Source organism: Salminus brasiliensis, chromosome 15, assembly GCF_030463535.1.
Source record: "Salminus brasiliensis chromosome 15, fSalBra1.hap2, whole genome shotgun sequence".
NCBI classification, from domain to species: domain Eukaryota; kingdom Metazoa; phylum Chordata; class Actinopteri; order Characiformes; family Bryconidae; genus Salminus; species Salminus brasiliensis.
In genome coordinates this window covers 4,491,034-4,505,499 of record NC_132892.1, presented here as the reverse complement: position 1 = coordinate 4,505,499, position 14,466 = coordinate 4,491,034, and the positions used below count along the sequence as shown (strand labels likewise).

The window sequence follows — 14,466 nt, the reverse complement described above, 5'->3', positions numbered from 1 at the left end:
AGATCACAGGCCTTTTTCAGGTCTATTTCAGGAATTTCACATTACAGATTAAGTGTATAATGACTAATGACACATGACTAGCCGGAAAATACATATGTAGAATGATGAGTGATGTGATGTGATGTGATTCTGGGCGGTAAATAAAATGGCTATATGTGTGGTGTGGTCATACGGCCCCGGCTTCATTCATTCACCACCACCATGATACTTAGTTGTACATATTAATTAAATGATTAAAATCATTTTTTTTTCATTTGAATATTTGGAAAGAATAAACTGAGAGTTTTTTTATGTATTATTATTATTATTATTTTTACATCTACTGGTTTAAAGAGAGACGTTACATAACCCGAATACTGTCTTCTTCACTGCCAGCCCAGCGGCTGATTAACGTGTGCATGGATTTCTAATAACATCTCCTTAATAGAAGATTTTCCAATGATTCAATTCATGCTTGTTGGCTTTTTGACACGTGCACGGTCTCACTCTCACACACACACACACACACACAGGATGAGGGCGTTTGTCACAATGCGAGTGTGAGTGTGCGCGGTGTCTCAACAGCCAAATGTCCCTGTCAGTGAGCATTTCTTCAACACAAACGTATAACCAAACGGAAAACCTGCAGCCCCCCCCCCCCCCCCCCCGCACCCCCCAACAACCCCCCCCTCCTCTCTCTCTTTCACAGGCACTTGGAACAGAGAGAGAGAGAGACTGAGAAAGCGAGAGAGAGAGAAAGCGAGAGAGAGAGAGAGAAAGCGAGAGAGAAGTCTTCACACACTGCGGAACAGGCCCCCCCTACCAAAATCAGGCAAGCAAAACAGTTCAGCGCCATAATGCCACCTCACACACGAAGGCACAGGCGTGTAGACACACACACACACACACACACACACACACACACACACACACACACACAGACACACACACGCGCCCGCCCGAATAAGAAATGAATTCAATCATCGTTCGTTCTGCTCTCTTCAAAGCTGGTGGGGTGGGTGGGTGGGTTTTGGGGGGGGGGGGGGGGGGGGGGGGTCCTACCTTGACACTGGAAGCCTTGTTTGCCGAAACCCTGCAAAAACAAGAAGAAAAAAAAAGAGGAGATTTAGGAACAGAGCTACAAACAGGGCAAGGCACATTCCTTCACACTGGTCTTTCCACCACACACACACACACACACACACACACACACACATACACACACACTCTTTCTATTACAAGCCATATACAAGACATACAAGATCAGAGCAGCAGTAAATCACAGAAACGCCCTACAGGTCCTTCTGGAAGGTACAGTACAGGGGTCAGGTTCATGCAGGAAGGGTTCTTCTGAGACATCTACACTGCAGTGCATCACGACAGCCAGGACTGACTGGATGCGCCACGATTTCTCCATTATTTTCTATGCATGCATGTGTGTGTGTGTGTGTGTGTGTGTGCAAGAATACTGCAGATGTGTCATTTGGTCATCCCTATCAAGAGCATCAAGTGCTTCACCTGTGCATCTAATAACAACTGCATGCCAGCTGCTAATCCAGCAACACACACACACACACACACACACACACACACACACACACAGAGATGCAGCTTTCCAACAGTATCTGAATGCTACTCGCTCTTCCTACACACCATAACCCCCTTCTTTCAGCATTAACCGTCAGATCATACAGAAAAAAAGCACAACGAGGTCCCCACAACGTCCCCAAGCCCCAGCTGCGCCAGTGCAGGAACGACGTCCCGGTCCCCACAATGCGCTAAATACAAGCCGCTCACACACGCACGCAGAGGGAGGGTCTACAGAGGCGCCTCACCAGATGAAGTCGGTGCAGTGGCTGCAGAAGGTGGGCTGCTTGAAGAAGCGCGCGATGAACTTGTGGTCCTTCACCTCGTGCACGTTTCTTCTGCCTCAGCGCGCCCTGCCTGGCGAAACCTCGCGCGCCGCTCGCGCCGTCCGCGTCGCCGGGCGCCGCTGGGTCGGCCATGTTTGGAGGCTGAGAGGCGGTTCGGAGGGGCTCGGAAGACCCGCCGCGACTGGCAGAGGCGGAAACAGGGGGGGGGGAAACAACAAGCGCGAGAGAGGAAGAGAAAAAAAACAATAAGCCCACCACGGTGACGCGCGCGCAGTGCCCGTCTGCCGCCCAGGAACGCTTCTCTACGGCTCTGCGCGCAGCTTCCCGGTTGACGGGAGAGGCCCCGCCCTCCCCTCGCCCCCCCTCCGCCCCACGCCCCCTCCACCTCCCACTCTCCTCTCCGGCTGTTCAGACACGCGGACGTGGATGAAGGGGGGGGGGCTGCCGAGTGGTCCAGGTGTGCACGAGCTTAGGCCTACCCGTCCAGCTGTGAGCGTAACCCTGTGTCTCTCTCTCTCTCTCACTCTCTCTCTCTCCTAGTGTCTCTCTCTCATCATTTCTCTCTCTCCCCTAGTGTCTCTCTCTCTCTCTCCTAGTGTCTCTCTCTCTCATCATTTCTCTCTCTCTCCTAGTGTCTCTCTCTCATATTTCTCTCTCCTAGTGTCTCTCTCTCTCTCTCCTAGTGTCTCTCTCTCATCATTTCTCTCTCTCTCCTAGTGTCTCTCTCTCATATTTCTCTCTCCTAGTGTCTCTCTCTCTCTCTCCTAGTGTCTCTCTCTCATATTTCTCTCTCCTAGTGTCTCTCTCTCTCCTAGTGTCTCTCTCTCATCATTTCTCTCTCTCCCCTAGTGTCTCTCTCTCTCTCCTAGTGTCTCTCTCTCATCATTTCTCTCTCTCCCCTAGTGTCTCTCTCTCTCTCTCTCTCCTAGTGTCTCTCTCTCATATTTCTCTCTCCTAGTGTCTCTCTCTCTCTCCTAGTGTCTCTCTCTCATCATTTCTCTCTCTCCCCTAGTGTCTCTCTCTCTCTCCTAGTGTCTCTCTCTCTCCTAGTGTCTCTCTCTCATCATTTCTCTCTCTCCCCTAGTGTCTCTCTCTCCCTCTCTCCTAGTGTCTCTCTCTCATATTTCTCTCTCCTAGTGTCTCTCTCTCTCTCCTAGTGTCTCTCTCTCATCATTTCTCTCTCTCCCCTAGTGTCTCTCTCTCTCTCTCCTAGTGTCTCTCTCTCTCCTAGTGTCTCTCTCTCATCATTTCTCTCTCTCCCCTAGTGTCTCTCTCTCTCTCTCTCCTAGTGTCTCTCTCTCTCTTAGTGTCTCTCTGTCTCTCTCCTAGTGTCTCTCTGTCTCTCATCATTTCTCTCTCTCCCCTAGTGTCTCTCTCTCTTAGTGTCTCTGTCTCTCCTAGTCTCTCTCTCTCTCATCATTTCTCTCTCTCTCCCCTAGTGTCTCTCTTAGTGTCTCTGTCTCTCCTAGTGTCTCTCTCTCTCTCCTTGTGTCTCTCTGTCTCTCTCATCATTTCTCTCTCTCCCCTAGTGTCTCTTTTTCTCTCTCTCTCTCCTAGTGTCTCTCTCTCATAATTTCTCTCTCTCCCCTAGTGTCTCTCTTTCTCTCTCTCTCTCTCTCTCTCTCTCCTAGTGTCTCTCTCTCATCATTTCTCTCTCTCCCCTAGTGTCTCTCTGTCTCTCTCCTAGTGTCTCTCTCTCTCATCATTTCTCTCTCTCCCCTAGTGTGTCTCTCTCCCCTAGTCTCTCTCTCTCTCTCTCCTGGTCTCTCTCTCTCCTAGTGTCTCTCTGTCTCTCATCATTTCTCTCTCTCCCCTAGTGTGTCTCTCTCCCCTAGTGTCTCTCTCTCTCTCCTGGTCTCTCTCTCTCCTAGTGTCTCTCTGTCTCTCATCATTTCTCTCTCTCCCCTAGTGTCTCTCTCTCTCTCTCCTGGTCTCTCTCTCATCATTTCTCTCTCTCTCCCCTAGTGTCTCTCTTAGTGTCTCTGTCTCTCCTAGTGTCTCTCTCTCTCTCCTTGTGTCTCTCTGTCTCTCTCATCATTTCTCTCTCTCCCCTAGTGTCTCTTTTTCTCTCTCTCTCTCCTAGTGTCTCTCTCTCTCATAATTTCTCTCTCTCCCCTAGTGTCTCTCTTTCTCTCTCTCTCTCTCCTAGTGTCTCTCTCTCATCATTTCTCTCTCTCCCCTAGTGTCTCTCTGTCTCTCTCCTAGTGTCTCTCTCTCTCTCATCATTTCTCTCTCTCCCCTAGTGTGTCTCTCTCCCCTAGTGTCTCTCTCTCTCTCCTGGTCTCTCTCTCTCCTAGTGTCTCTCTGTCTCTCATCATTTCTCTCTCTCCCCTAGTGTCTCTCTCTCTTAGTGTCTCTCTCTCTCCTAGTCTCTCTCTCTTTTAGTGTCTCTCTCTCTCTCTTCGTGTCTCTCTCTCTCTCCTAGTGTCTCTTTCTCTCTCATCATTTCTCTCTCTCTCTCTCTCTCCCCTAGTGTCTCTCTCTCTCTCCTAGTCTCTCTATCTCTCTCTCTCTCTCTCTCATCATTTACAGTTAAGATGTGCAGCAGATTAAAAAGTGAGAGTTTTAAAAAGTTTGAAGTCCAGGAACCGATATATAAACTATATTCCAGAGTTAGACTTTATTACAGAAATCATTCAGATCACAGGAGATGAAGACCCAGAGATGAAGACCCAGAGATGAAGATATGCTGCCGGTTAACCCTGAAGTTCAATCAGTGTTTAGAAGAAAGTGAGATTTTCTGAACTTTCTGATACTTTTCAGTTTGCTCAGAATGTTAAAGACATTCACTAAATCTGTACATTTCTAAAGCTAATTTCTTACAGTGTATTTTATAATCAGTTTTCACTAAAGATTCAAATACTGCAGTGAAATCACTTCATTTGAAGTCTCCTTATATTCTCTTTTGTATCTTTTCATCTTTTGTGGACTAAAGTGAACGCATGGCTTTAGCTGTGACTTGAGGCTGAGGAATGTGGCAGAAGTGAGGTTTTCTCATGTGGTTTTGGTCATAAACACTAGAATCCTCTAGACGTTTGCATGATCCACTGCTCCACTCATAGTTCCACACTGCAGATGCTCCTCACTGTTTACTTTGGAAATGATGGAAATAATGTCTATGTATTTTGACATTATAAGAATTATGCCTAAAATAGCTGACACTCAGGATTGGGTCAGGACATCCCTTTGATATATTTCTCTACAGCGTTTAGCAGGACGTTCGTAGGAGCTTAAGACAGAAGGTGTGCTGAACGTGAGCCCAGATAGTGTCTGCTTCAGGAACTGTGTTTGGAAAGCTCTCTCTCTCCCAGTCTCTCTCTCTCACCCAGTCTCTCTCTCCCAGTCTCTCTCTCTCCCAGTCTCTCTCTCCCAGTCTCTCCCAGTCTCTCTCTCTCCCAGTCTCTCTCTCCCAGTCTCTCCCAGTCTCTCTCTCTCTCCCAGTCTCTCCCAGTTTCTCTCTCCCAGTCTCTCTCTCTCCCAGTTTCTCTCTCTCTCCCAGTTTCTCTTTCTCTCCCAGTCTCTCTCTCCTAGTCTCTCTCTCTCCCAGTCTCTCTCTCCTAGTCTCTCTCTCTCACAGTCTCTCTCTCTCACAGTCTCTCTTTCTCTCCCAGTCTCTTTCTCTCCCAGTCTCTCTCTCCCAGTCTCTCTTTCTCTCTCTCCCAGTCTCTCTTTCTCTCTCTCCTAGTCTCTCTCTCTCCCAGTCTCTCTCTCCTAGTCTCTCTCTCTCTCATAGTCTCTCTCTCACAGTCTCTCTTTCTCTCCCAGTCTCTCTCTCCCAGTCTCTCTTTCTCTCTCTCCCAGTCTCTCTCTCCCAGTTTCTCTTTTTCTCTCTCTCAGTCTCTCTCTTTCTCTCTCTCTCCCCATCTCTCTCTCCCAGTCTCTCGTTCTCTCTCTCAGTCTCTCTCTCCCAGTTTCTCTTTCTCTCTCTCACAGTCTCTCTTTCTCACTCTCACAGTCTCTCTTTCTGTCTCTCACAGTCTCTCTCTCTCTTTTTTTCTCTCTCTCTTTTTATCTCCCTCTCTCTCTCTCACAGTCTCTCTCTCTCTCTTTCTCTCTCTCTCTTTCTCTCTCCCTCTTTCTCTCTCCCAGTCTCTCTCTCTCTCTTTCTCTCATAGGCCTCACCATATTATCCCTCAACTCCATACTATTTCTTCAGGTCTATGATCACCCGCAGAGCGAGTGTATGTACACTACAGCTGTCTGAGAGACATATGGCAATCAGAATGTACTCTCAAATGCAAATGTTCCCACCTGGTAACTGCTTGAGCAGTGTTTCATCTAACCCAACATTTGATACGGACTAAACCCAAAGACCCAAAGACACGAAGACCCAAATCTAGGTTTTGTCATTAATGCCAGAAAACGTTCAGGAGATAGACGTGGCCGTGCAGAATCAGAACCTTCTCCACTGTGAAGTAAGGTGGGATATTGGTGACGTTCCCAGGCTCCTGCCTGGGGATAAAACAATAAAACACATTAAATAATAAAAAGATTTTATTGTAAGTAAATGACTAAATTACACAGTCATTAGACAACCATAAAGCCATCAGAGTTCACTCTTAAAAGGTATCAAGGAAAGCCTGGGTGACCTGTAAAACGACACCTGACACATGAGAAGCTTGTGTGTGTTTTCTACATCTACTTCTACTTCAGGTCAAATACAATTTTTGGAAATGTACTGAAAGATGTAATGAAAAAATACAGCAATGGACAAGTTCCTTTGTCCTGCAGGGTTTGTTTTAGCCAGATAACATAAGCCTAGGTTCTAGTCTGGCTAACTGAGAAATTCTTTCCAAATTTTTATATTTTCCACCAATAATTTACATAGACTCTACTAAACACAAGTCAATAAGGAGACCATAATACTGAATACGGAAGAGAAGGGTCTTCAGACAGCGAGCGTTGGACTCCCAGGGGAAGTTCGTTCCACCACTTCGGTGCAGGACAGTAAGAAGTCTGGACGCTCGTCTTCTGTGGATCTTAAAGGATGGCGGGTCGAGCCGAGCCGTACTTGAAGCTGAAAGGGCTCTTGGTGCAAATCAGGCTTTTAACCACTGCCATCGAGTACAGAGGGACTGGCTGGTCCGGGCTTGGCTTTGTAGGCCAGAGTCAGGGGTCTGAATCTGATGATTGGATGAATTGGCTGAATTTAGGAACGTATTATAATGTATCATTAAAAATCTGTCTTTTACTGATTATGTAAAGCTGCTTTGTGACGACAACAGTTGTAAAAAGCACTATACAAGTAAACTTGACTTAATAAATCTATGGTTGGGCTCCATCGCTTAATAAATAAGTCATTTGCTTTATTTGATGAATATCCAAACGTTTTGGATCCATAGGTTATATGTGGGTGGGTCAGCTACTGTGAGTGGTATTCCTAAGAGGTATTTCTTAGACCTCCCCCCTAAACCTTCAGGAGTAACTCGTAATATCGAGACTGTAGGATCTAGTGGGATATCCTGTTGAACACTTCTTTAAGAGCTTTATAACCATCTTTCCAAAAGGTCTTAACTTAGAGCGTAGGCCGAATACGTACAAATACCTTCCAGGACCAGGAATCACAACCACCAAGCTAGCCAGTCTAAGCTAAATGATGTCTTTGAGTGTTAATGGTCTGATGTAGATGGTCAACAGAGCTCATTCCCATAAGCTGACTGGTCTGTGAAGACGAGGGGAAAAATGTGCCCAAACTCAAGCTTCAGGAATCCTCCATTTTCAGAGCAGCTTGCAGATTACACCAGAATTCCTCTCTTCGTTCTTCCTCCTGAGGCCACTCAAGGTAAGTCCTGGAGTTCATTAGTTTCCGTAGCTTGCAGAAACGCTTGGGGATGGTCTCTTTGGCGATGGGCTCCAGCAAGACCAGGACAGCAGAATCGTCGTGCTCATCAACGATGCGGAAATGTGAAAAGTCCAGCTCGTAGCGGCACCACTCGCTCGTGACGAAGTGCTCGGACAGAACGAACAAAGTGCGATGGCTCCTCTCGATAGACTCTATGATATTGTCCACGATCCAACGGCCTGGGCGGAAGTCTCGCCTATGCAGACAGAGGGCAAAGGGAGGCTGAGAGCTTTCCAGCTTGGGTACGAGGATTTCCTCAACCCACTCTGCGTCTCGCTGACTGTACGAAACAAAGGCGTCATAGCGAAGATTTTCTCTCGCTCTGTGTACGGCTGGTTTTTGCTTCGCCCGTATCCACGCAGCGGTCATCTGCAGGTACCATAAAACATGGAGCTTGCGACAGGTCACTCCAACAAGGACGAGGACGAGGACGATCGTAGAGCAGAGAATTGAGACGGCAGGGATCATGTGACACTCAAAGACCGATAACTGAGCGCTGGCCACTGAATGACCCCTCAACACGAACGGAGAGTCACATACGTAATTATCGCGGCCATCTCTGAGCATGACCAGGTGGTCCACCTCATCATCGAAAAACGCCACAAACTCACAGCTGCAGACGAAGTTGTTCAGGCCAGCTTCCAAATAATGCAGATTAGCGAAGCTCATGAGGTCAGTCTTGTTGAACATGTTGAAGGTGTTCTTCTTAATCAGCAGGGTGCTCAGGCTGGGCAACGTTCCTCCCTCAGGGAAGTGAACAAGCCTGTTACCAGAAATTCGAAGTTCCACCAGGTTGGGAAGGTTGAGGCGGAAGACCGTCAGGTCGTTCTGACTGAGGTCCAGAACAGTTAAGCTCACAGGCAGGCATGGCGTTGCCCTACGAAGCTTCGTGGCTGACAGGTTCAGAAACCGTAGACTTGCAGGCCAAGCGCACTTCTGCGGCATTGTCAGAAAGTCGTTGTGGCTGATGTCCAGAAAGGTCAGGTTCGTCAGACGTGTCACCATGTGCGGTATGAGGTCTAGAGTTTTTAAGGAGTTGTAGCTCACGTTGAGCGCGGAGAGATGGTGCATTTTGCCTTCGCCGTTGCATAAGGTTTCCCGAATTGTCACGTCTGTTAGTAGGTTTTGGCTCAAGTCTAAGTACTCGATGTTTTTCAGAAGAGCCGAGGTTCCGCAGGGCATGACGAAAACCGTGCAGTTGATCACCGACACCGCGCTGGGATACTTCAGAAGGAACGCTAACTGGACCATGCTGCTAAATTGGAAGAAGCCTTGGATTTCAACATTGCGAATAAAGACAGTGTGCAGACTCTCATAGTGCGTCTCCCAAGCCTTTTCCCACCAGCCTTTACCTTCAAGCTGCACGTCCTCAAGACCAATGTAAGCCAGTGGGGAACCGTCCATGACCTTCAGGAAGGTGGTGACCGCTTCATCTGTTGTGCTCACATTCTGCAACGTAAGCCTCTTGGTGCCCCCTTGCCTGACCTCTTTAAAGGGTTGCATGGATTCATTTGTCGACAGCACAGCGTCTCGGACGGTCAGTGACGTCTCAGGGTGGGAAACATCTCGAAGGATATTTGAGACGAGCGATGAATTTTCCTGAAACAGACCATCGAAGCTTAGTGAAACTGTTATGATGGGTCGTGGCATCTTGAAGCTTCCTGGTTCATATGAACTCAGGTTCCTTCCGACAAAGATCATCTCATCGAGTTGAGGAAGCCCTCGCAGGACGTTCTTTTTCACTTTCTTCAGCAAAAGATTTCCAAATTTCAGCGTTCTTAGGCTTCCCAGATACCGGAAAAGAGAAGAAGATCCCAAGGTCGTGTACAGATTTCCCAAAAGGTCCAGGTGCTTCAGAGATTTGAGTTCTCGGAACCAAGATGAAGCGATACGTTCCAGGTTGTTGGAGGACAGGTCAAGCGCTACAAGGTTGTGCTGCGATCTGAATGCGTCCTCATGTATCATTTTGAGTCGGTTCTTCTGCATGTTCAGAATTTCCAGTTGAGTGTACAAGCTCAGATCCTTCTTTTCAACCGATTCAATTTGATTGAAGGAAACATCAAGGGTTATTACATTTTCAGGAACTGCTGGGAGCTGTAGGAAGTTTTGAGAGGAACAATTGCAGAAGCGATGCTGGTCGCATTGGAAACAGTTGGGCCTCTGGAACGTCAAAATGTGAACCCAAGTGAAACTAAAACAGATCAGCGTGGACAGTGAAGTCTCCATTCTGTCGAAAACAAAACCAACAACCGATTGGATTTTAGATTCTGTTCCATCGTAAACATTGTTGCACAAGTGTGGTGACTGTTGGCGAGTAGCTATAATATTAATACCATTTACTAGAAATGCAAATCTCTTAAGATTGCTAAGTAGGAAAACTTACCTTGTGAAAAGAAATAACCAACTACATGTTAAATATTTTCAGTAACTTATGTCATCTAAGAATTTGATATTCTGTAAAACAAAACAAAAAATAATAGAAGATGAAAGTAAGAGGACCACTCCACTGTATTCAGTAAATACAGTAATAGTTATGGTGTCAAATTATTGGAGCCTTTATCTTTATTGATTCAGTTTTATTCAGTCACAGTTTGCCTCTCTTGTGGTGAAATAGCGATCACATTATTTCAGTTGTCACTTTTTGTAACTGCTTGATTTCCCATGTGGTTCATGTCAGTGTTTAAGAATGAATATGCTAATTAACAGAAAAATTCATATGTTCATTATCAGAAAAACCTTTTAACTGGAAACTAGGATGTCAGACATAGAAGTTTTGTGTTGAGCAGATGTGATCATAGCATTTGTTTTTAAGTAGCATTTAGTAGCATATTTTACAATTAAACAACAGACTGGATTTGTGGTAGGTGGGCTTACTATGGGGGATCCATCAAATTTACATATATGGACAAGAATGTCTTAGCAATATGTGTCTTTCAATCATTTCTTTGAACTTTTTAAAAATTATTTTAATAACAATAATAATAATAATTTAAAAACCTTCTTCCAGATGTTTTTTGATTGGTCGGTGTGGTCAGTTGTAGTCGAGCTAGAAGTGTTTTCGATTTTGAATCAGGGGCTTCTTTGTTGGATGGTAGCCATTCAGTCTACGGTGATGTTAAACTCGCTGGACGGTGACTCCTCTAGTACTTGGCAGGCCTGTGCCCTAGTGCTTCTTAGGTTGTTCCTGATCATCCAAACCAGATTTCTCTCAGTTAATGTGGCTGACAGTTTGGGTATTCTTTTAGACCCTGGAAAAGAGGCTACACCTCCCAATAACCTGCACTTCTATTATGTTGTTTGGGGCGATGATCTTAAGATCTGCAAAAGATCTGGAATCTACTCTCCTTCTCAGATCTAGTCTCCTTTGCAGACTGAAGACCCTACTCTTCCGAGAGTACTTGGGCGAATAGTAGAGTGTCTACCTAATTGACTTGTGTTTAGTAGAGTCTAAACTTAGAGGCATTTTCAAACCACAGCTATTCAAACTAGCTGTGGTTTTTCTTGGGTAAATAGCAAAGCACTTTTGAAAATCGCATTGCAATCATGCTTCTCAGATGTGCTCAAAAGTTTGGACTTTGAAATCCAAAAGTGCTGTAAAACAAATCCTTTTTTCATGGCCACAGAAAAGATGCTACTAGCTGTACTCCATCATGATCACCAACAGGAAGTTAAGAGGCTTTGGCCTTGGCAAGTTAAAAGAATGAGAAAAAGAATCAAAAGCCAAATATTCATGTCCAAGATGAGTGTATGTGTATAACTTCTAACCACAAGTGTAGACAAAGACCCTAATATAAGCCCACCTACCATTATAATCCACTCTGCACTTTGATTTAATATTGTATATCGAATTTTACTTCATACATTTCTCATTTACTTCATAAATACTCATCGAATTTCATCAACTTAACATGAAACGTACATCTGAAACCAGACATTTAAGCCTAACTGCATACTAAGATATGGCTATGCCCATGTTCACACTTGTTGGTGACTATTTTGAAAGCTGTCTGAAAACTTTGACTAGAAGATGAGTCCTACAAACTGACATTTTTAGATGTTTTAACTGTTCATTTGGGTGTCATTACTTTTACAACTTTAAGAAATTAATGTTTCAAACAATGCATAGTATTACTTGGATGTTGGAAATAGTTAGGAGCTAAATCAATAGACTGTTATAGGGCCACAGCACAGCTGATAGAGTACATACAGTAGGCATACTAGTCAATAACATATATATAACTCTCTCTCTCTCTCTCTCTCTATATATATATATATATATATATATATATATATATATAACATCACAGGTTTTATTTGCGTATGTTAAAATCCATAAATCTATTCATTTCCATTTTTTTGATATTCAATAGTGATAGTGGTAGATTGCTCTAAAGTTTTAAATAATTGATACTATTGTAAGGTGAGGTCTAAAACCAAATAGCTTTAATGTGACAACAAGAAAAAGAATAACATAATTTATATTATCAATGTGTTTATATTAAAACAATGTTTAATTTTGATGTTTTTTTTACATGTTTTAATTTCAAATAATATTTTATCAAAAATTGCAGCTGCTCCAGTCCAAGCTTGTGTGCTCCATTTAAGCTCACTTACACTGAACATCTGTGTAAATATTTCATAAATAGACTTTAAACATTCACCTAATGGCGGTTACGTTCAGTTAATCATTAAGCTAACATATAATTAAAAACACTATGAATAGATTTACATTTACTTACTTATGGGATACACAGTTAATCTACTACACCTGTTAGACATCGATAAAAGCACCAAATTCCCCTTTAAATTTATAAGGAAATTTAGGCCAGAAAAGGTGGAAATTCTCATAAAATTTTAACATGCAAACAGCAGTACCTGAATACATTATTCAGTGTTTTAAAATGTTCAAATAATAAAGGCATGTTGAACTCAAACACTCACTTAAACATTCATAGCTTATATTCTAGTTTTATGATTCTTGAACAACCCAGATAAATTAAATGTTTGATTGGATTATTATGATTTGCTACTTGATTTTAAAGGTTTAGAATGTGTCTCTTAGTATAAAAACTATTTTTTACGTCTAGTAAGAAATACTTGACACAATTTTAAATAAAGTTGAAATAACACTCCGCTATGAATGACATAATTCATCACATTTACTGCCTTTTTGCTAGATTTGAATGGTTTGATACTTGGTCTTAAATCCAAAATGTTACAAATACAACCTATTCCAATGATTTCAAAATACATTTCTGAAAACAAACCATGATTTTAATAAAATGTGAACTTATTTATTATTTGGAACCATATACTTTTAAAGATGCATGGTTTTATTTTAAATATGGCTTAATAATAAGCCATTAAAATAGGTCAATATTATAGGTAAATATAACCTACATGAAAATGATATTGTTTGCACAGCAACATCATTCAGTTCTGTTTTTGAAATCAGATGTAAGAAACGATCATGAGATGAACTTTGGAAGTGCACCGCAGGTCTAATAAAGGAAAACTGACTCATAAGAAGCCTAGAGTATGTTCTCCATTTTATGAGGAAGGTGGAAAAGAGGAAAGTCCCTGACCATTATTGCACAAGATATTTACATGGCAAATGTAATGCCATGTATTTAGTCAAGTTGTTAATGAGTTTTAGAGGCGTTTACCTTTTTAGATGAGCTTAAGCTTGTCAATGCCACTTTTAAATTGTTAGATTACATGTTTCTTTTGTTTTTTTTTTACTTACTTAACCATTTGGTACTTAAGCACTGTTCACACTAATAAAGTTACTTGAGTTGTAAAACATACTAATAAAATGAAGACCTGTGTCTGTTTGCGCTGTATTTGGACTACCAAAGCATATGCCTCTTCTTATCAGCACTGTCTTATCATCTTATCTTATTTAAAGGAAGTAATAATACAATAGCTGGTGTCCTATATGCTAATATCAGATACACAGTTAGGAGAGCAAAAGAGAAATAGCAATCAAATCAATATTTTATTTGTTGTTATTTTTTTTTTAGGTTTATTTTATTTGTATTTAGAGACAGAATTTCTATAGAGAACAATAAGAACTCAACTCATTTGGATGTTAAATGGTTCTTAGCTTGGTTAAATGTTAACCATATGTTCCATATAGCACAAAAAAGGGTTCTACGATCATAACAAGTCTACAAACCCTTTGAGATACTATCTGTAGAACCCTTAAAACATATAGAATAGCTACAAATTCTACACATGTGTTTTATGTCTGTAGTAGAAAATGCAATTTTTGTCATTCCTAATTCTAGGCCTAGCAGTTAGCTGTAGCAGTAGCCGTACGATGGTTTTAGCGTTAGTATTCTCATCAATCAAATGAATTACCTTGCCGCTATTTCTGCCATGTGTTATGTTCTGATAGATGAACCGCAGTTTGCCGAGCAAAAACCTCCAACCTCAGATGCACTGTCAGATGTAACGTTGCGTCACAGGAAGGAACAAAACCACAGAATGTCAAAGATAAACGTTAGTCGTTTTTAGCGTACAGTGGCTTTCATTTCTAACACAAAACCTTTTTTTTATGTAATTATAAACAAAAAAGTGTCTTCAAGAAAGTAAAGTCTGGCATTTCAGTACGGAATGAGGAATGCTGTGTTCCTGTATCTTCTTGCAAAAGCAGATGAACAAGAGACCTTTCAGTTGACCTTGGACAGCAAATTTAGCTGCAGTGTTTAAAGGGCCTGAAACGGGTTGCTTTTTAATTATGGAGCTTTTCTTGATTTTAAAGGTAGA

The 14,466-nt window shown here is 42.9% G+C and overlaps 2 protein-coding genes across 2 annotated transcripts in view; both read right to left on the bottom strand.

Annotated features, from left to right (window-relative positions):
- prkcba (protein kinase C, beta a) overlaps positions 1-2,197 on the bottom strand; it is a 47,615-nt gene extending 45,418 nt beyond the window's left edge. The window contains 3 exon segments of the mRNA XM_072657746.1: positions 1,042-1,073; positions 1,815-1,900; positions 1,902-2,197. Coding sequence (XP_072513847.1) covers positions 1,042-1,073; positions 1,815-1,900; positions 1,902-1,985 — 202 coding nt within the window. The 5' untranslated portion in view covers positions 1,986-2,197.
- A 4,181-nt stretch (positions 2,198-6,378) lies between these two features.
- Positions 6,379-14,140, bottom strand: tlr2 (toll-like receptor 2). Its single transcript, XM_072657361.1, has 2 exons — positions 14,059-14,140; positions 6,379-9,922 (listed from the first exon to the last, which is right to left on the bottom strand). Exons 1-2 carry the CDS (start codon positions 14,076-14,078, stop codon positions 7,555-7,557), a joined length of 2,388 nt encoding a protein of 795 aa, XP_072513462.1. The 5' UTR covers positions 14,079-14,140; the 3' UTR covers positions 6,379-7,554.
- Between the last annotated feature and the right edge of the window lie 326 nt (positions 14,141-14,466).